The 21,857-nt window shown below is 39.8% G+C and overlaps 1 protein-coding gene across 2 annotated transcripts; it reads right to left on the reverse strand.

The window, feature by feature from the left end:
- Window positions 1-736: 736 nt before the first annotated feature.
- Window positions 737-20,076, reverse strand: LOC308108395 (growth/differentiation factor 11-like). Of its 2 annotated transcripts, none has more exons than XM_080461268.1 (3): window positions 19,258-20,076; window positions 6,351-6,724; window positions 737-1,467 (listed from the first exon to the last, which is right to left on the reverse strand). In XM_080461268.1, the coding sequence occupies exons 1-3, from the start codon at window positions 19,670-19,672 to the stop codon at window positions 1,090-1,092; spliced, it is 1,167 nt and encodes a 388-aa protein (XP_080317394.1). In that variant the 5' UTR covers window positions 19,673-20,076; the 3' UTR covers window positions 737-1,089. The 2 variants fall into 2 exon arrangements, with proteins under 2 accessions (XP_080317394.1, XP_080317393.1); XM_080461267.1 differs by having other exon boundaries at window positions 911-1,470; window positions 19,258-20,074.
- Between the last annotated feature and the right edge of the window lie 1,781 nt (window positions 20,077-21,857).

The following is a 21,857-nucleotide window of genomic DNA, read 5'->3' on the forward strand; positions in this document are numbered from 1 at the left end:
ACTTCCATTGTAAACTATGAAATTAATCTTAAAATTTTGCTATTTCAAGTCAGTCTTTAGAGCTCAAAATCAATTTCATTCTAGTAGTTTTTCCTTTGTTGGAGTGAAACAAAGTAAAACAGCTGACTGTTGTCCAGCAGGACTTCTTTCCTTCTCCTTCTTTCCCCCGAGGGTGTTGAGCAACTTGAGAGTACGTCAACAAAAAAGTTTTGTTTGAGGCAAACTCGATTGACATTCGTAAAATGATCGAAATAGTTGTTCCAACTCAATTTCTCTGCCTTGAAATATATAGTTAATCATTTCCCTTTTTTCAAGTTTAATATCACAAATAGAAGTAGCTGTGAAGAGGTTTGGTAGATACGTGGAAATGTCACATGGGTGTTATGGATTAATGTGGTATATCGGTTTGGTTTTGGATCTCTTTGCCTGTAAACAAGATTTTGGATTTATCCTGACAGCATCTCCCGACTTTAACCTCCTTGCGGTTGTTGATGTGTGTTTTCCGAGTGTTTATTAAAGAGATGAATTGCAATACAAATCTGATCGTGCCCCCTTGCGAACATTTCGATGTATCGAATCTTACCTGTGAGTAAGTGTAGCTGTGAAAATTGTGTAATACCAAATTTGCTTTCAAACAGAAATCGCTTCAAAATATTGTGAATGCTTAAGTCTCCTGTCATCTCTATCCGCTAACCTGGACATTTCACAAAGATGCCATTAAAAACTTTTTTTTTTTCCCAAAAAAACCCACAAAACTAACAGATACTCTATAACATAGTTTTGTCTCATTTACCGTTGTCTGAAGCTGCTCCACAAGCACGAGCTATTTAAATTATTCATAATGTTCTGCATTTCCATCACTCAGTTTTTTTTGATTCATATTTCATTCATAACTTTTTTTTTTTTTTTTGTACAGTTAGAATCAATTTAAATCATGGAAAAATGTAAACCCAGTGGTGTGTTTTTTTGTGACTGAGCAAAGGTGAAATCTGGTGCTGAGGATTGGGTTCTGGTGCAAGAGGAGCGCTCCATCGGGGGTTTGGATGGTTTGATGTGGGCTGTACACAAGTGTGCGTCTCCTCATGTAGCCTAAGAGCACCCACATCGATCCACCACCATCCCCGGGATCTTTCCGTGAATAATTTGCTGCTTGTCATTGAAGTAGAGCATGTTGATGGGGGACATCTTAGTCGGGGTACAGCAGGGCCCGGCGGAGCCTCTGGGGTTGGCGTGCTGCACCAGGTGTGTGTGCGGGTATTTCTGCATGAACATGTACTCGCACTGGCCGGAGCAGTAGTTGGCTTTGTAACGTTTCGGCGCAATGATCCAATCCCAGCCGAATGCCTCGAAGTCCACAGTCAGAGGGTAGCGACAGCAGCGAGACTCGGTGGAGTGCTCGTCACAGTCCAGGCCGAGGTTTCTCCGAGAACGTTTGGTCGTCTCAAGAACCTTCACTTCCAGGAACGGCTGCTGGAATCAGGGGGAAGAGGGGCAGGGCAGATAGAAAGAGGTGGTTATAAGAGAACAACAGCAGTGACACAGCTGACATCAAACAGCATCCGCATCACCACATCATTCACGTCCAACTCTTTGGGGCTGACGTTTTCACTATATTCCTGTGCTTTTTCTCATTTGTTTAGACGTGCTCATATTACAAAGAGGTTGAGAGATACGATCAGGTATACTGTACATGTGGATCTCTGTTCAGTTGGACCTTTTTAGTCAACTCAGCAGTCTGTTATCAATGACATACAGTATATGACGAACTCAGAGGAGCAGTTATGGGTGCAACCGAGCACTGCTGTCTTGAAACAATAATAAAGACATTTATACTTTATATTAGTATATAATAACATCATAAGTTGATCAGTTAGTTCCATAAGTGTTCAATCTTATACCTTATACGTTTGTTAACATCTGTAGATGATTTAAAAACAAGTTAACTTTTTTATATATATATTTATATACATATATATCAGAAAGGGGGAAAAATTTCTTTCTTTTGTTTTTTGTTTTTTGGGATTTTTTAACACAGTCAACAGTTTTATCTCATTGCCCACCTCCTCCGTTGTTCCTTTTATATATATTACGGCCACTAGAGGTCACAATGAAGTCACATTGAAGGTGTACTTGCATATTCTTGAGTTTATATTTACATGAAAGTAATAATGACAAATAACAGCCATTTAAAAGACATAACAGTTGAACTAGATGATATTGATGTGTATCAAACTATTTAAAAAAGAAATTCTCAGTGAAGGTATTTGAGAGGTGGCCACACTGGCACCTCTTTAATATCTCTCAAACCTTTAGGACCAATCTCTGCATGGAGTATTTTAACTACTCTCACACATCTCTGTATTACGTATGGAAATGAAAAAACAAAAACAAAAAAACAATCAAGCTTAGCTCATCATGAAGATGAAAAAGAAACAACCTTACCCAGTTCAACTGAGTAAGACATTAATGAATAGATCTCAGACTCACTGATTTACTGTGTTAGTCTGGGTTGTTTAATCTGATCTGCACACACTATTTTACTGAACTCTTGTTTATTGGAGGCGTGTCACTCGTGCTGAAGTCAGTCAGTCTTCTACACCGTAACATTAAAGATGTCCAGCTGAAGGTAAGATTCACCTTCACCTGTGTTCTCAGGTATTCTCAGCCCAAGATAAACATCAGACTAACTTTCTAGACCTCCCTGCGTCCTTCTGCATGGCCATGTGTTAGTTCTTTTAAGAATTTCTACTGTCGACTAAATAGTAGAGCATATTAATTCAACTAACCTTTGTAACTTCAGCTACACTTAATGAGTGAATCTGTCTACATACACCCACAGAGAGAGCGGCTAATGTTTCACATTACAGTACTACAGCTATGTACGCATTATGTGGATAGGCCTAATGATAGAGATACACATGGATGCTTTCCCGATTAGCATTCAACTTTCTGTAACCAGTAAAACTACTCCACTTTTTGTTAGTAGTATTTAGCAACTACAATGAAGTTATTGACTTATATAGCACCACATTTTTCTTACTTTGGAAAGAGCTTGGAAAGTCTCACCGCACCAATTATATTTGTGTTTCAAATGTAGGAAAAAGAAAATATTTCTATAGAGAGTCATTAACAATGTAGTTACATAACAAGGTAGTAAACACTGTATGTAAAACATGAGACTCATTAAATGTAAGGTAGCAGCTTTGCTCTGACGAGTGCATTGAAATACAATTTGAAAGGCTTCTTCATGTATATTGCTTTTTTTTTTTTTTTTTTTACACTACTGCATGAATCTAGCCAGTGTAGTCAAGGGAACAGAATGAACCGATGAAACCACAAACACATAACCAAGCCCTGTTGACCTGATTCTATTGCTTTGATAAATCCTCCTATGTGAGAAAATGAAAACATACACAGACACATAATATTAGCTATTTTAGTTTATCTAAGTCATTTACTGGTGATTACAAGTCATTATACAAAACCAATGTACTTTTCCGGAGCTCAGTTTATATTTTCTCAGCCTATTTCTCTTATTTGTGATACACTGTTTGGTTAACGGGCTGTGAAGTCAGAATTGATGTAATCAGCAGGAATCCAAAATCTGTGGCATTATAGAGCTTTATGTCTATCCCAAAACACAAGTCTTGTTGAACTGTCACAACAGTTAGCCATATAGCAATAATTTAAGTCAGATACTGCAAGATATTCATCGTTATAGGATGTGGGTGAAACTTATTCTATGGACAAGTAGACTTTTCTCACACTTCAGTTAGTAAAATTAAGCTTAAACTCATAATCCCCTGCCAAACAGGCCTCTTTCTTACAATGCCAGTCAGTTATTTTTGGTTGAATTAACAATTATTATATTTGGCATCCATAAACAATTCCAACTATTTGCTGATGAGCTACTAAATGTTTTCACTTTGTAAGATGCAGCCAGTTTAAATATGAAGCCTGAAATGGACAGTTACACAAAACATTTTATACTATGATCTTTTTATAATTGGAAGTTTTCTCCATTGTATCAGATTGTAATAAATGTGTTTTAATAACATTTTCTTATTAAACATTAAAAAAATGCTCAGAGGAACAATATATGATTACCAATGAACATTCTGATCACATTGTGAGCACCTTAAAGTAAGGTTTTTCCTGATATTCTGTAAAAATGATTGTAATCCCAACAAGTACACAACCTTTGTATTTGTCATTTCAAGAATCAGCATTTTAGAACTGGAGAGGGCTTTTATTTATGCTTTTCACGTTGTTGTGGGAGGGCTTTAAAAAAATTGCTTTAATTGATCTTATCCATGATGCATCCAACACAAAGTGTTGTCTAACTTGCATACATGTAGCTCCAGTTCTTCATGGGTTAAATAGTTAGATGTTTTTTTTTTCCCCAAAAGAAGATTGTGCACTCGGATTTACATAAGCAACATGAGCTGCTCACAGCTTTCCTCTAGAACTAATAACATGGATGACCTGACAAGACTGACTGTGACTTAAGATATGAATTGATGCATTTCTTTTAATGAGAATGTATGAAATGATTTGTCATTTTTAAGGAGGTAACTCAATGTGCCACTGTGATTACTTTTCCAAAGGGCATTGACGTAAACTAGCCTTTTCAAACCTTGAAGGCTGACTCTGCATGCTTGGTTTGATCCATGACCCAGGAGGTCATCTGCAGGCTGCCATAACCTTGACCTCTGGGCAAAGCGAGCAGATCAAATATTTTACTTCATCATGTTTGTTTTACAAAGCTTTCTTCTCCCCACAGTCATTCCAGCTGGGCTCGAGCACAGTTTTTGTGACGCATTCAAAAGAGGAAATAAACTGAAAGGCTGTCGGGGTGAGACCATGTCAGCTTGGCCTTTAGGGCTTTTGTTATAGAAAAATGACCCACAGAATCAAGGAGAGGCAGAGTTTGACTCTTTCTTGCTTGTTGTGTTCCGCTTTATTTTCATATACTTGCCCGTGTTTTTGATCTTTTCCTTTTTTTTTTGTTCAAGAATAATATTGCACACTGCTGTGTGCTCAGAGGGCAGCGATTTATTGGCCAAGACACCAGAGCTGACCTCTGATATGTGTAGTGAAGATCTGACCCAAATAACCACTTGGTAAATATTTGGTGTTGCTTAACTGGGATAAGTGGCCTACATAAATCAACGTCGATGTTATATGTATCTGTCAGTGGCAGTGACTCTAGGATTTCTAATAGGATTAATGGTTCATGGATGTCTGAAGTTTCAACTCATCCATGCAGTCCCATCCATTACATGAGACCCGGAGGTTCATCATTAAAAAAATTATCTAAGCAAACAGGCTGGGACAAGTCCTGTGATATACAGTATGCTCCGCGAACGTAAAAAGCCTTTTCCAAGAACTTGAAGCCAAGAAACATCAATTTGACGTGAGGCACAGCCTGAGGTGAAAACCTCCACACAAACACTGAGGGGAACACTGCGTTCCAGTGTGTGCCTCATGTGAACGCTTCCAGATCCTGACAGAAATACTCCTCATGAGAAGTGTTCTGCAAAGACTTTAATGCATTTTAACATGCTACTGATTTTAGAAAGAAAGAAAGAAAGAAAGAAAGAAAGAAAGAAAGAAAGAAAGAAAGAAAGAACGAAAGAAAGAACGAAGAAAGAAAGAATTTGTGTAAATAATATTTATAACTGTTAGTTGTAGTGGATTTGAAGAAGAGATGTGAACGTGACTAAGTGATGAAGTCTGATCCAAACAGCTGTGTTTTCTCAGGATGGGTCTAAATATAGAGTTGGTCAGGAATGATGTGTTTATATAGAGCGCTGGGGTCACAATATTTAGGAATAAAACTACATACTGTGTTTCAGGACAACGTTTGACGTGACTTATGTATTGAAATGACATTTTTTTGCAAAAGACGTGTTTGACTTTTGCAGACAGGCACAAGTTGTCTGATGACCATTAGATGAGTTATCCTCATCTGCTGTTTTGATTGCTGCATTTAAAAAGTTTCAGAAAATCTGTGTGCCAGCAGCACTTTTGTCGGTTAAACTTGCTTCATCTATGTCAGCACGGCTCTTATTAAGCTGCCTATAACAACTATGGTCATCACCTCACATTGTTTCTAGTTCTTAGTACTTATAATGATAATTGATGCCATGTGATGCAACACTCTACTCTTTGAGAGGCTTATTTACTTTGTTTCCACATTTTGTTCATGACTTATCAGACAAAGTTTATAAATAAGGGTACAGTATTTCATTCTTTTTGAGCAGCCCCTACATTCATGCCATTTGAATATGGAAACAGTGTGCAGATGCCAAAAAGCCTGCCCCAGGGACAGGTCTGAGGGTCCTTACCAGCCCCTCCTCCCCGGGTCGCAGCGAGGTAACTGCCAGGTCATTGCCGCTCTCATCAAAGGCGTTGATGTCGATTCCCCAGTTGGTGTGGGGCTGTTTGAACCAGTTCTGCAACACGTGTTTAAAGTCAATACTTTGCCAGTGGCCGACTCTTGAGTTGAGCTCGATCTTCAGGGAGCGGATGCGGATGTGGCGGCTGCCCTGTTCCGTGACGGGTTTCAGTCGCAAGATCTGCAGGTAGACTGTGGAGGTCTGCTGAAGCGGTCGTAGGTAAACCCACAGCTGGGCCTTCAGCACCTTGGTGAACATCAGCTTGGGGCTGAACTTGAAGAAGCAACAGCTGGGCTTCCCATTTACCTGCACCAGGGGCTCAGCTGTGGAACAGAGGACAGTCACATCAGTAAGTGTAGAAATAGTTTACTTACTCCCTATAAGTGTCTTTCATAGTAGGCCCTACTATGATTATCCTTGTCTTTCAAATGCCATTTAGTTAATTTCCATCAAAATGCGTTGGTCCCGAGACACATACACATGGTCACATTTTGTTTCAGTGTTAGGGCACCTGCATTTTATTTCAAATTTTTTTAATATCACTCAACCTCTGGGAGTAAATGTTATGCTACTGAGCTTGCCAACCTTTCTGCATCTGGTTGTTCAATGTACTTTCTCTCTGCAGAAACATTTCCATTAAACTCAAAACGATCTTCATATTCAACTATTGTTGATGCCAAAAACACAAAAGTAAATTGCCTTCATCATTGTGGCATATTTGTTTCTGATTACGCAGAATTATAACCATCAACAACCCTGTACAAAAATCACGGCCATTAGCAAAAAAGAAAAAACTGCCAACCGCCACTCAGTTTGCATTTTGTCAATAACTGAAAAGATCCTTATTCAGAAAGTGAAGGTTTTAATTATATAAAAGCTTTGAATCCCAAAAGTAAACCACATTCAGAAACAGCTCCTATCTTTAAATGTCTCCTCTAACTATCCTTCTAGCTTAGAATTTTTTATACAGATCTTCATAAATCTGAGACTAAACATGGGTGTTATATTTCTGAAGTGACCGTGAGAAATTCCCTTTAATGATACTAATGGAAATTTGCTGGATTGGAGGTAGAAATCCCAGCCGAATTTATTCATGCATGTATTTATTTATTGCACACCTCAGAAAGGCATTTGGGTCAAAAGGGTCAAAGATATCAGAGCTCTACAGGTCAAAGGAAGTAATACCAGGACAGCCCCCATAATGCTGCACCAATAATTTCCAAAAAGAAAAATGAACAAATTAATTCTCTCTTTTTCTAACTGTCTTTAGTTCACAAAATTAACAAGATACTTAACGTATGAATACGAGTAATTTAGACAAATATCTGCACAAGTCTTTCATGATTTTGTAAAAGAGTAACAGAGTAAAAGAGTAGCGACTGCGAACTCTGTTTTTGTTTGACCTGACAGCCGTCTTCTGTCTGTGTGCTTGAAGGCTGTCGATTATCATATGTGCACATGGTCCTGTTGTTGGGTGAGGTTACATTTGTGATTACATTAAGGTCTGAAAACAGATAAATTTGCATATTAAAACAGGAATCAGTGATGGTGGCCAGAGGCCAGATGGTCACCTTAGATTCCCCTGGGTCAGTCATAATGAAATGGTTTACCCCAACATTACAACTTAAAGAATTAAAACACCTCAAGTTCTTTTTTTTCTTTCTGTTTGCTGCACCGTCTTGTTGAAAATATATTGAGTATGGATTAGGGGTTATGTTCAAGAAGACTACAGGGTGTCTGTTAAAATAGGCAGATTTATTCCTGTCATGATCTTGGGCTCTGGTGTTTTTGTGATTTGCACCACATGTCAAATCTGCACATGGTTCATTTACATACACCTCCATCTGATATAATGACACCCATCCATTGCATTCATACATTCATTTCCATGTAAAACGTTCATTTATTGAGGGAAATTTATTCTTTAACTATCTGGCACATTAATGTGCTGAGTACAATAGAATATTTAATCTGCCTATTATCTCTAAGCAGAGCTGATGCATAAAAACTCTCGATTTTATGGGGGGAAAACAATATTTTCTGTCATTTATTTCGCAGACGAGTTGTTCTTACTCCTTCATTTTAATACTTTTTTCTTAAAAAAAGGAAGAAAAACTGTATAGACTTGTCAATCATTGCTAAATCTGAGGTTACTCAGGCAAACTGCAAATGCTTCCTGGGTCAAAAGGTTATTTGGCACCTCAGCCTAGTTAAGAAATGGGATCAGGGGTCAAAACCTTCAGCCTCTTTACATCTCTGGGGTACTGGGGAGGGGCAGCCCTAACAGCCAGATTGAGTTTGAAGGTCAAGGTCGACCCTATGGCAATGGTAATATGTCTTTCTTCACATCACGCCTTTTCACCAGAGAATCATTTGAAATCTCAGAGACACAACAGTGCTGAATCAGCCACAGTTTGTTTTTGTTTTGATTAGGGCGGAGATTCTCCAGCCAATCGTGAAATGTTTATCAAACCTCAATTGACCAGGAGGGAACACTGCACTAGCTTTTTTTTTTTTTCCCCTCTTTTTACACTAAACAAGTGTTGTAATTGAATTATAGGCATGCATTGAGGGATATGAATTCACTGAGGTACAGATGGACTATCCATTAGAAGAGTCCAGAGCGAACCTTGAATAAGGGCCAAGCCAGGGACAGACATGGTCCTTCAGCCTGTATTTCCAAAGACAGTCATTAGTGAGTGTAAATTATACACTGTCTCACGCTGGACAAACAATATGTCAATGTTCCTTTTGGTGGGTTGCTGGGGTCACGGCAATTAACGTGGGTGGTGTTGTGTTTGCTCATCAGCACAAAACCGGGAATGAATGATTCTGCAATTTGCTTGGAGTTTACTTGTGGTTACTACTTTTTGTTGTTTTGAATCGCTGCAGATGGGGACCAAAACATGGCAGCTCTTCCCTTCAAACACTTTGCATCACTCTGGTTGAGCTCTTGATGGGAAAGACGAAGGAACAATTCAGAAATGTTTCAGTCTCTCAAGTGCAGGCTTTTCTTAACAAGTAATCTGAGAAGCAGGGCCCATACACCGTGATCCAGTTAGGACCCTTATTAAACACACGTGTGCAACATATGAGTTACGTCACGTTAAACAATGACTGCATTGATAGGTGAGATCAATTTGTGTCTTTATAGATCCTGTAAGTGCACACTTTCGTGGCGGGACATAGAGGATGAATGTCTGCACTTTAATTACACCCGAGGTCTTGACAGAGTTTTCCACGTGTGCAAAACGAGCAAGGCTAGCTTGTAAAGATCAGAAAACCAAAGGGACACTTAATCTGAACTAAGTTCTCCCTGGTCACCATAGCACAGGTCTGTTCTTATAGTTTACTTTCAGCTCAGTTGAAACTCAGTGCTCCAGCACTGTGACTGCACTCCTGCAGGTAAAATACAAACTCTGAAGTTCAGCACCACCTGCTGGAGCAATAACACCTCTCCCCCATTGCAAAATTGAGGGTTCAAAGCGAAAACTAATCTCTTTACAGTGAGAACACTCATTTCAGCTGAGCTGAAACCCAGGTGAGGCTTGGACAAAGGCTGTGTTTTTCCAAAGGAAACAGGTTTGTTTGCTTTTCCTCCTCATGTTTCCAGCCGGCTTCATTATTACAGCAGCTTATTTCCCTGTGGTATAATTGCAGCATATGCAGCACATGAATTTTACTGCCAGCACACAGCGGGCCTGCAGGTGAGCGTATCAAACATCTGGTGGACTCCCTGGATACCTGTGTTCCACAGTTAGCCGCCTATACATGTACGTAAGGGGAGGCATATAGAATATAAGGGTTTAGTCACCATGCCATCTGTCCATGTTAATACGATCACAGGCCATTTAAATGCTTTCAATAACTGAACACAGTAATGTTACCGAAGTGCAGACGCAAATGGAGGCAGTTTAACTGTTGGAAACAGATGGAGGTTAAGGTGCAAGGTATGCACTGAATGGGTAACATGTTGCCAAGGAGCGTGCCTACAAGGATCGTTAGTCAAATAGGTTTTTCAGTAAAACAAAAAATAAATAAATAAAAAATTGAGAGAGAGAAAGGTTTGACAAATGTTCCTATTGCTGACATTGAAACTTCTTAGTGTTGTCAACTTTCGTAGTAAATTAATTACAGAGGCATCCAGCTAAAGGAAACACAAAACAAGTCTAATTGGCTGGACTGGACTGCTTCATATCCTGATGTAAAGTTTTTCTCAAATATATTCTCTCTCTAGTCAACCATCAGGCACCTAAATGACACTGAAAACCAGGTGATGAATTTATGTTTCAAGGAATAATCAGAGAGTTTGCCTATATATTTACTGAATTGACTATATTTACCAGTTAAATAACATCAGCACTTGAAAGAATTGTAATAATAGAAGTTTCCCTATCCAAACAATTTCCAGTCAGGTAGAGATACACAACTGAGATGAGATAGGGAGAGAGAAATGGTCATCTATTGTTAATGTCCAAATGGATAATGCATAATGATATAAACCTAGATAGGACTTTCATTTGCATATATATCTATATTTTCTTTTCTTAATGGGAAATGCAAATGTGCCATTTTGTGGTGAGTGTGTGTTTGGGAGCCTTCGTGTTGAATAAATGTGACTCTAGGGTATCCCCACGCACCTCGGCATATTAATCATCGTGACACGTTCACGACCCTTCTAATAAGACAGGGGCCACAGTGCACCCCCTCAAACATCCCATCCCACCCCAGCCCCACTCCCTCTTTGTCTCTCGGCCAGTCCCAAGGGACCAGAGAGGGTGGTGGGGGAGGCCGAGCTCGAGCTGAGGATGGGGGGGGGTGCGTGTGTGTGTGTGTGTGTGTGTGCGTGCGTGTGAAGTTAGACCCCCTCATTCAGAATCCCTCCCTTGGGACAACGGCAGGCACAAGACTCCTATTAGGACTGAGCACAGTAGCCCCCCAGGAGCAACAAAAGACACCTCCTAATGCTTGCTGTTCTAGCTCAGTGAACACACACACACACACACACACACACACACACACACACACACACACACACACACACACACACACACACACACACACACACATATAAGGAAACACACAGCCGCACACACATAAACACACAACGTACACAGGCTCCAACCTGACTGTCTTCTGCAAACACACTCAAAATTCATTGTTTTTCGTCTTGTATATGTTTGTATTATAAGAGGAACATCTGCTGGACAGCAGGATGGGGAGAGCGAGCGTGCAGTGAACTGCAATAAGGTGGACAGCTGGACAGCATGCAGCACACTGAGGTCTCACCGCTTATGTTTGTGTGCATCCACACATACATACAAGACATTAATGTCGCGGGACAATGTTCTGCTCTCTTTGTAAAAGTCAAACACTAAACTTTTTTTTACTTTGCACAAGTGGACATTTAAACAGCAATACTGACAGATGGTTTTGATTGATTTTCAGGCTTTGTTTTTAACAGAGCTGCTTAACACTGATGACAAGTTTCATTAAATGTATGAATGATTATAGATATTGGAATTCAGTGCTCCCGTCAGGTTCTTTGTTATAGTATTTAATATGAATACTATAACATCATCATCCACATTGTTTGCCATTATATTTCACTGTGTATAATAAAGGCTCATTGTTGCTCTTTGAGTAACATAAAGAAGCCAAATGATATTAGAAAAATGAGCAGCCCTACGATAGTTTCTAACAACGAGCAAGCAGGCAAGTACTTTATTTTTTATCAGCCTTTTGACATAATATGGTGAATACTATGACATGTTCTTTTCTTTGTTTCATTTCCTTTGCAATTCTCATTGATACTTTATTTTACTGAGACTTTCTGTCCAGTTGCTCCACTCAAGAAGTGCAGTGCATTTTTTTTGTGGCAATCATAAATTTTTGTCAATCTACAAAAGTTTAGATCAGTGTACAATCAACAATGGCACGAAATACGACATCAATTAAGAATTTTTGCGTCGATGTAAAAAGTTTGCCTGGCATTCAGTTTGGTACTGACCTCCATGTAACATGATTATTTTAGAAAAGTGAGTTCAAAGGAGGCTGTAAAACAGCAAGAAAGTTATTGAGTACACCTGTACCTCCATTGTACTTCAGTAAGAACATTTCCAACTGGAACTGATTAGACACCAAATATACTGATTTCCTGTCACTTGGCATGTGTCACATATTTCTTTGTTAAATTGTTTTTCATCTCAACTTATTTTACTTTTGTGGAAAATGTCTACTAAACTTCATGTTATACACTAGATATTTCCCACATATTACCTGCCACAAGTGACCCACAACAATACAAACTACAACTGCCTCAGGAATGGCGGTTTCCCTTCGGAGAAACTTTGTGTTTTCTGGGCTAATCATAGATTTTCAAATAGATTACAGTGCAAATAAATATTTTTGCAATGTCAGTATGTACTTGCTTTAGCCATCCACAGCAAGGAAATACAGTATCGCATGTTGAATATTCAGGGTTCATTTAGAAGCAAACTGTACATTCATGTAAATTCATGAATCCTGGAATTGAACCAGGTGCGACTATCAGGAAGCATCAGTTCATGCTGTGCCTGCAAATGCTGCAATAAGATTTACAATATAGCAGAGTAAAACTATTATCTGAAACAAAATATTCACAAACCACAATTAATTATCACCCTTTTGTCTTGCCTTTTCATGGATAAGTATCATGGTAAAGATTACTTTGTTTTTCATGTTTAAACCAATATAAATTAATCAAGTGTTTTGTTAGTTTGGTTTGAAGTTTATTTTTTCCATTGTAAAAAAAAAAACAAGACGTAATCACTGATCAAATTTAATTTCTCAAGGTGTCATTAGCAGATGTTTTCATTTTTTGTATTAAAGAGTATTACTGACTGTACTCATTAGACTTTTTGAATTATTTGTCTCATCCATGATTGAGCAAAAATGAAATGAACAACAGACAATCCATTGTAGTATTTCTGTTATTTTCTTGACGAAGTGACACAATGAAACACAAAACATGTCCCAAAATGTACACTTTTCCAATCCTCCAAGTGTAGGTGACTTTTTTCCATCTGACTTTAAGACAAAATATATCTAAAACACATACAAGCTTATACGGCTCCTACTTACAATTACTAAAATGTGATTTAGTATAAAACTTTCATAGAGATAACAAGCTAATTTGCTCCTGTCACAACACTTCTACTGACTCAAAACATCTGAACATTTATAAAACGAGGGACTCAGTGTCTCTCAACCTATACTCTAGCTTTATAAAAATTACAAATGCATGTAAAATGTCTTTCATAAATGTGTGTTAAGCAAAGCTTCTTTGCAAAGACGCACAACCAAAATTTTACATAATCCATTTTTTAAAATCACTAAACTGTAGCAGACGATATACTTGAAATGGATTTATTGTGCTGATAAGTCTGCAAACGATGAGCCTGGACTTCATCAAACACTTGCTGAGCAGCAGTTGCGGGAGGCAAAAATGTGAACTGCTTTTTCACATTTTCTGTTGAAAGTACACTCCTTTTCAGCCTCACACATTCATGTCACCCCCTTAAGCAAGAAATGTGCAATACTTCTCCGTGAAAGTTTTTTTCTCTTCAAACTCACTCAACTACAGAGAAGAGAATCTCCAAAGCCACCCAAATCTGTCAGAGCCCGAGCCAAGAGTTTTCTTCAAGACAAAGTCAAAGTGCCAGATTGTGCCAAACCTCCCTCTAGGAAGCAATTCCCTCCATACTGTTTCCTCGAGCAACAACAAATATCTATAGTTCCCTTTATGGGCTTCTCTGACTGTACATTATATAAATATAACTTGGTTCTTGTCCCAAAAGAAATCACTTGAACATTGCATTCATAATGAATGTCTCGGGGTGGGCAGGGTGAGAAGAAAATACAACCACAGGTGATAAATGCAGAAAGGAGCTGCTCTCCTCTGCAGCAGAAAGGGAACTAATTAAATTTTCATGTAGATAATCATGAGGTAATCCACTGTTAATTGTGCTACTTTCCAACACAATGTCTCCCTCATGGGATCCAACATTATGTCCATGCAGCATTTCGTTTGCTTAAACGCCACTTAGATTTAATGGACTCTTCCATAAACTCATCCTCAGCACCTCCTCACACACGACCACACAGAGCCTGAATGCATCCATCAACAATAATCCCCTCAATGATCTCCATTTTATCTTTTCACTCCCCTCCTCCTCACTCATGTCCCTACATAGGGCTTAATTACTGGTGTGAAGTAATTATTTCCTTTATTAGTGAAACGTAACATCTGTTTCAGGTCTTTTTAATTGTACCTATAAAACCCTTCCATTATTTCTGTCCCTTTAGGATAGGACTGGGCTGCTTGTTGCTCCCTGCGGACTGGCTCTCTTCTTTCCTCCACCCCCTTCATACCCGCGACATGAGCCACGGTGCACCTAACTCGATCATGCTCCGTGAAAGATTCTCTGAAGATGCAAAGAGGAGCTCAGCAGTGGTACACACACCGGCAGAGGCAAAAATGTTCCTGCAAAATCTTTGCCTCAAAAGCTTGGATGAATGCAGTCTTTCGTCTGTTCTCCACTTGTATTTATCATATAACATATGTTAAAATACTAAGGGGACATATTCTGCAGTGCCAGGAGAAAAGACTGGCTGCAGGGACTGGTACATGGGAGCGTGGGAATAGAGGAAGGAGGGTGGAAGGAGTGAGATTCCTAAGGTCCTGGGGAAATTTTGCCTCTGTATTAATAGACTTTGGTCCCTTTGAAATTTTATTAGCCATAAAGTTGGCAGTATGTTGTGCAAATTCTACACTCCTACAGAACCTTTCTTAAGTTTTTAAACAAGCCGGTCATGCCCCAGTGTCCAAACAATTCAAAACCAAAGTTTATCTTTCCCTGAACTGATGCCAGCAACTACACAGGGAGAACAGGTGTCATCGTCAAACTGAGACCTCCATGGAATAAATAAATCTATAAAAACCTCACATAGTCATCAACTTCCAGCAAACACTGACCAGTGAGTTGAAGACAGTCCGACTTCTGCTGCTCTGTCCTTTTAGCGCTCTCCCTCTTAATTTTTATGGTTCCTGCACCTTCAGGAAATGACCCTTTTATAGGGTCAACACTATAAAAGAGTTGTTTTTTTGTGGGAGTGGTTAGTGGATGAGTGTGTGTGTGTGTGTGTGTGTGTGTGTGTGTGTGTGTGTGTGTGTGTGTGTGTGTGTGTGTGTGTGTGTGTGTGTGTGTGTGTGTGTGTGTGTGTGTGTGTGTGTGTGTGTGTGTGTGTGTGTGTGTACGTGCGTGCGAGCGTGCGTGTGGTGGGGGGATAAGTGTTCAAGTTACTACCGGTTCGTCTTTGCTGCCAAAGAAAGAGACCTGATGAGGTTAATAGTCTCCTCTTCCAATATATCACATAGCTGTGAACTCTGTGACCCTTTTTGTCAATAGGAGAACTTTTCTCTGGAGTGTGTGTGTGACTGTGTGAGTAGGTGTGTGTGAACATCCCTATGTGTCCACACAAGTGTGCACATGTGGAAAGTTGCACATTCATACCTTTACATGTGAGTAGATGTTTCTCTGTACTTCACACAGACTGTAAACCTGTGTTCATACTCATTCTAGCAGGAATATATAATCTGAGTTCTCCCCTGTGTGTGGATGCAGAAATTCATCGAGTTGGAAACAAAACAAGGAGCCCAAATAGAAGAATTTGAGTAATGGAACCATTTAGACATATTTGGATAAATTTGGTGTGCTTTAGTGGGTCTAACACAAAGTGTTAGTCACGTTCAGGGTTATAAGATTTTAGTCTATGATGATTCATCTTATGATAGTTTATGATAATTCATCTTTTTGTGACATTCTTCTGTCTTGCACCATATGGTGATTCGGCAATACAGGAGCAGATCGTCCACTGAAGCTTCACCTCTTCTCCAACCAAGCTCTGGTATCAAAAGAGCATTTTCTGTGGATTTCTGGAAGTCACATAATCTCAAGTTAATCTCCATCAAAATACACAAAAGAGACATAAAGAAAAAAAAAAGAAAAAAAAAAGGTCACCAGTGGCAAAGGAAGGCTTGGCCTAAATGTTCTGGACAGGTGACAAATGACAGACTAGTGGGGTCAAATCCTCACCCCACCTGAGGCAAAACAAATGGGAAAATACACACACACACACACACGCACACACACACACACACACACACACACACACACACACACACACACACACACACACACACACACACGCACACACACACACACACTCCAACGATGATTGGGTTCATACGTCATGTGTATTTGTTAATATCAATGCTGCAATGGGAAACGTCGCTGATGAACGGCTCGACACTGAGTCACTTTCTCTGCATGAGAAACGCACCGCGCGGTTACCTACACAACACACTGTATAGAGGGAGATGTTTTAGTACATAAAGTGCCGCACTATGATATAAATAGATGTACTTTTCCATGAAATTTCATAGTAATTAGAGACCAGGAAGCGTGGACCCTCTCAACCCCCACTGCGGCACCCACGTACCTTGAGTGAATACTAAGAAGCAACTCTGGCACAGGTCCAGTTCAGTATGTACTGTGTGAACCCCCATGGCCCATCAAAGGCAGTGTACACGACCGTGAAAGGGTGATTGGGTTCGAGGTGCGCAGGGAATAGTGTTTGAAGTCCTCCTTCTATCAGAGAGACAGAAAAAGGCACTTTTAATCCTGTGGGATCACTAAGGCGCCACAGGCAAAGGAGATGCACTCATTCTCTCAACTCTTCCATGAGTACCGGAGGAAAAAATAAAAGAGGAAGAAGAGAGGGGGGTAACGGGAAAGGAAAAGGTGGGGGCGGGTTAGTGGGGGTGGGGGGGGAGAAGATGATAAAAAGTGCAGCTGATGTAAAGGGATGAGGCAAACAGATGAGAGAGGAAGTGCTGTAACGTGACAGATTCAGCACTAATGTCAGTCATTAGCTCCTCTGGCTGGCAGGAGCCCTCAGAAATGCACAATTAGCCAACGTCGTATGAAAATGCCTTTTTCTGGCTCAACAAGGTATCGTGTCACTTTGTACTCATCCATAGCGTACATAGAGGTACAGAGGGTGGAAGGCAAGGGTCTAAAAGAACATTCAAAACATGAATGTACAGTAAGGGTGCTCAAGATGCAGAGTTTTGTCTTTTCTGTGTTAAAATGGTGCAAAGAAATGGTTCGAATGTGGCATTCACCATTAGGATAACAAGTCAATACACTGACAGCATCTGTCACATACATGTGCATATGCACATGTGTTAATAAGAACTGAGCAATGAATAAGAAATAAACAGGTAGTGAGTCAGAATGTGACGATTGTCAGCTGAGATGCCCTGAAAACTAACTGCCGCATAAAGCATGTGTAGATGTGAACTCTGACATATCACATCTTTCCCAAACCCCTATAATACATCTTTGACTTACAAAACATCAATAAATGTTAAGACCAATCAAATCTATTCACAGACTGCATCAGAGATAAGTGATGAAGCACCAATGCAGATATAGTACGTATTTGAATAGAAATTATGTTCTAAAATGAATGAAATTATGATTTTTCTATTTGACAGAGGCATTTTGGCCTGTCATGACAGCCGAGGATGGGAAAATAAGAATATAATAAAAGCTCAAAAGAAAAACTTGATTGGGAGGATAATTAGGGCAATTTAACAAGAGATAGATAGATAGATAGATAGATAGATAGATAGATAGATAGATAGATAGATAGATAGATAGATAGATAGATAGATAGATAGATAGATAGATAGATAGATAGATAGATGTAGGCAGGACTGTCTTTGTTCAGTCACAGAGTACAAAAACTGATTATCTGGAGTGTGCTTCATCCGCCTTGTGCAGAATATATTATGTGTGTAAATGTTGTTGAACCCCGCGATTCCCCAGGAAAAGGTCACACACTCCCCTCGACCCTAAGTGATTCTCTGTCTTTGTGTACTCGTGGTGAAAAAAAAAACGAGCTGCGCCTATAAACTTCGCATTTAAAAGGCAAGTGCGGCCGAGGGGGGCCGCTGCATGAGGGGAACAATAGCAGCTTTTTGGACACACTTTTTCTCACTGCGATGAACAGCAGGGAAACCGGTAGAGCCTCCTATAAAAGACCGATAGAGCACAGCTGCCAGGGTTCAACAGTAATTTTATAAAATGTCTCCAAGGGGCCTGCCTGCGGTTTATCTGTGGATTTATGGGGAACTATAAGAGAGCAAGCAAACTGTTAGGGGGCAATAATCAGAAAGCCCCACGATGTGATCATAACTCCAGAATTTAGGGACTTCGTGTATAACGCTGGGAGGGGGGAGGGGGAGGGGGGGGGGGGGTATGAGACCAACATAATCTCTAATAACGCACTTGACATTCAAAAACGGATCTTGTGTGCCTTCATTTCACTGTCAATCGCAAACATCAGGGAAGTTTGAAAATGACAGCGGTAGATGAACTGGGTAATATTACCGTCATTATCACCACCACCATCATCATCATCATCATCAAAACAAAATTTCATCAGGCCGTATTGGGGTTGTCTGTTTCAGAGTGACAAGCCTGATTATTGATTGACCAGGTTCACACACAATCCCTATTTTGACAGCACATGGGCACGTATGTCCACTGTTATCAGGCGGCTTCAGGCACACACTGTGAACCTCCTGAATCACAAAAAGTCGGTTAAGTCACTGACTTGAATGAGCCTCAGTGGCTCCACTGTCCACGCAGCAGGCCCGAGTCACTTCAACCTATCTGCTCCGTAATTACGCGCATGACGCATTTGGAGACAATATCGCTTGTTGGGGCTGTAAACTATTACTCACGCTCAGAGGCCATAGTGATCACCGACTCCGTGGTGGCGTGGTACTCATCCTCCTCCATAAACTCATCCTGGGACGATGCGTCTCCCTGGAAGTCGTGATGGTCCAGGAGCTGCTGGAGCGGAGGCGCTTTGGGGAGCAGCTGATTGACCACCTCCCGGCTGATATTGGGCGCCTGTTTCAGTCGCAGCTTGCTCAGGATCTGGGACTTGATGGTCTCCAGTCTCAGTACTTTGCTTTGCTCCCTCCAAACACAGGCGGAGCACTCGTGGGAACCGGCGTCCTCGTCCAGCAGAGACAGCCCGGCATCCGTGGGCGTCTCGCTGGCAGGAGGCACCAGCAAATTGGGCTCATCGCTCCCCGACTGTCCCAGGGAGATGAGCACCATCAAGCACAATAAGAAGTTGTACCTCGTCATGACGATGCGCGACCACCGGGAAATGCAACTTTTTTCTCTGTGTTTTCTTGTTTTTTCCTTGGTTTATTCCGTTATATCCCCTCTCTCGGATGTGCGCCGCTCCTTGCCTCAGCCTATAGACGGCAGGGAATCACTGACATGCATCTAATCCAATACGATCACCCCGGAGTTGCTTTTTTTTTTCTTTTTTTTGTGCAGCAGGAGCGTTTGCAGTAAGTTTTCAAAAAAAAGTGCGTCCCAGTTTGTCTCGGCACAGGCGGTTTTGATTGAAAACTGAGAAATTATCTGCCTGGTGAATGCATAGCCCGCTCACATGTACTATTATGGTTGTTTTGGGGTCTTCTGTACTACTTAGTCCTGCACGGAGGTGTGTGTATGTTCAGAAGTGTCACTGAAAAATGTGCAAGTGCGGTCAAAAAGGGGCTCTTTATATATCACAGCTGCCCGGTGTCGTAATCCGTCTCCATTGGCTAAGATTGCAACAAAAGGCTTTTAGGTCTGTCACCAAGTCAAGAGGGACAGAGCGAAGGGAGGGTGCGCGCACTGTTATGGGAGTATAAATGTTTTTACAGTGCACAAACAAGGGCTCACATTAGAGATATAGACCAATTAGCTGATTAGGATGGTGACAAACTATGGCTAACTGCGCAAGTTGTTGCAAAAAAGCCCTTTAATGGGTTGTTTTCTTTGATTTCTCGTGAACGACTGCTTCTCCTGAACCACATCAAGATTTAAGATGGATTTTAAACAGAAACCCGCTGATGACAATTAGTCATGCAGATCTATCAGATTGTTATTTGCTAATATGCTAATATGTTCAAACTCATGCATTAAATTACTAACAATTGTAATTATGAGCCTTTTAGTTGAGGAACAAGAGCTGTGCATTCTGTGGATTTTATGCATCAAAATTGCCTCGATGGGACTTGACGCACTCTATATTCAGTATTTTTATATTTTTATTTGGTGTTGCAAATACTAAAAGAATAATCATACTAATCAATAAGGACGTCAAACATTTATGTAATGTTTGCAAATTATTATGCACAATCTGAATTTTATATTTCAAAAATATTCACGATTGAATGTGAATGTTCTTAATATTCATGTAAAAATGCTGCAGGCTCCTGTTTATTGTGGGATTTTATTAAAGTTTTTATATGACCAATTGTGCCTCTTGGTGGAGCGGGGAGTCGGTATCAATAGTAACTCACTAGTGTCATCTGCTGGAGGAAAACATGCAGGTCTTTTTTCAATGACGCTTTTCCCTGATTTTACAAGCCAATGGGCATTTACTCAAAATAGAAACACATGGCTTGATTTTATTGGAAGAGCCTGTTTTCTGGGAATATGCCACTAATACTTTACTTTTGTTTATTTTAATTGTGCTTCGTTACTTTGTCTTACTATCAGAAGCTCGGGACTCTGCTTCATTGCATATTTTGCACTGATCATTTTGTGTTAAAACCACTAGATTATCAGTTTGTGTATTTATGTTTGGTTTTGTTTTTTCTTGATTTATACTTTTTATTAACAGGTTAAGGCCTTTTTGGGGGGTATTTGTAGACCTTTGTATTTGTGTATTTTTATGCTCCAGAGTTACAATTTAATTAAAAGACACTTTTTTTCCCACAACCCTTTTGTCTTTCCATTCATTGATTTGGTTCTGTTGGTTCCTGATTATCTTTAAAATGGAAATGCAATGCAGTATTTGATAAATATTCTTCAAACTAAGAAGGACGAACTGAAGACATCAGGAATTGCTGAATAAAAATGGTGATGATGATGATGATCTTATGATGAGATTATGCATCTCATCTGGTTCAACATCCAGCTACAATTCATAATAAACATAACTGTGTTTATGTTTATGAATATAGCAAACTATGTTTTATATTGATTTTGAATCATTTTCAGTGTGAAAGACATTCCTATCAATTATACCACTCAGAGAGTCAGTGCTTTTATTCCAGCCACCCAGTCATACATGTTATAGATGTCTTTTTTAAAAATGTGTTTCAATTATTGTCATTATCTAATCTAATATTGATAAAATGTGTGTGAATGGGTGAATGTAGTAATGAGCTATGCAAAGCGCTTTGGGGCTGTTGTCAGTGAAAAGGTGCTATGTAAGTTAGTCCATTTATCATTATTATTTATCATTTAAATAATTTTTGCATGTTAT

Source organism: Lipophrys pholis (assembly GCF_963383615.2).
Source record: "Lipophrys pholis genome assembly, chromosome: 4".
In the NCBI taxonomy this organism is placed as follows: domain Eukaryota; kingdom Metazoa; phylum Chordata; class Actinopteri; order Blenniiformes; family Blenniidae; genus Lipophrys; species Lipophrys pholis.

Excerpts from the sequence above, each read along its gene's own strand:
- LOC308108395 (XM_080461267.1), bottom strand. The coding sequence starts at position 19,672 with ATGACGAGGTACAACTTCTTATTGTGCTTGATGGTGCTCATCTCCCTG. Across the intron at positions 6,725-19,257 it reads GATCACTATGGCCTCTGAGC|CTGAGCCCCTGGTGCAGGTA; the intron begins GTGAGTAATAGT and ends TCTGTTCCACAG. Across the intron at positions 1,471-6,350 it reads GACCCGGGGAGGAGGGGCTG|CAGCCGTTCCTGGAAGTGAA; the intron begins GTAAGGACCCTC and ends CCCTGATTCCAG.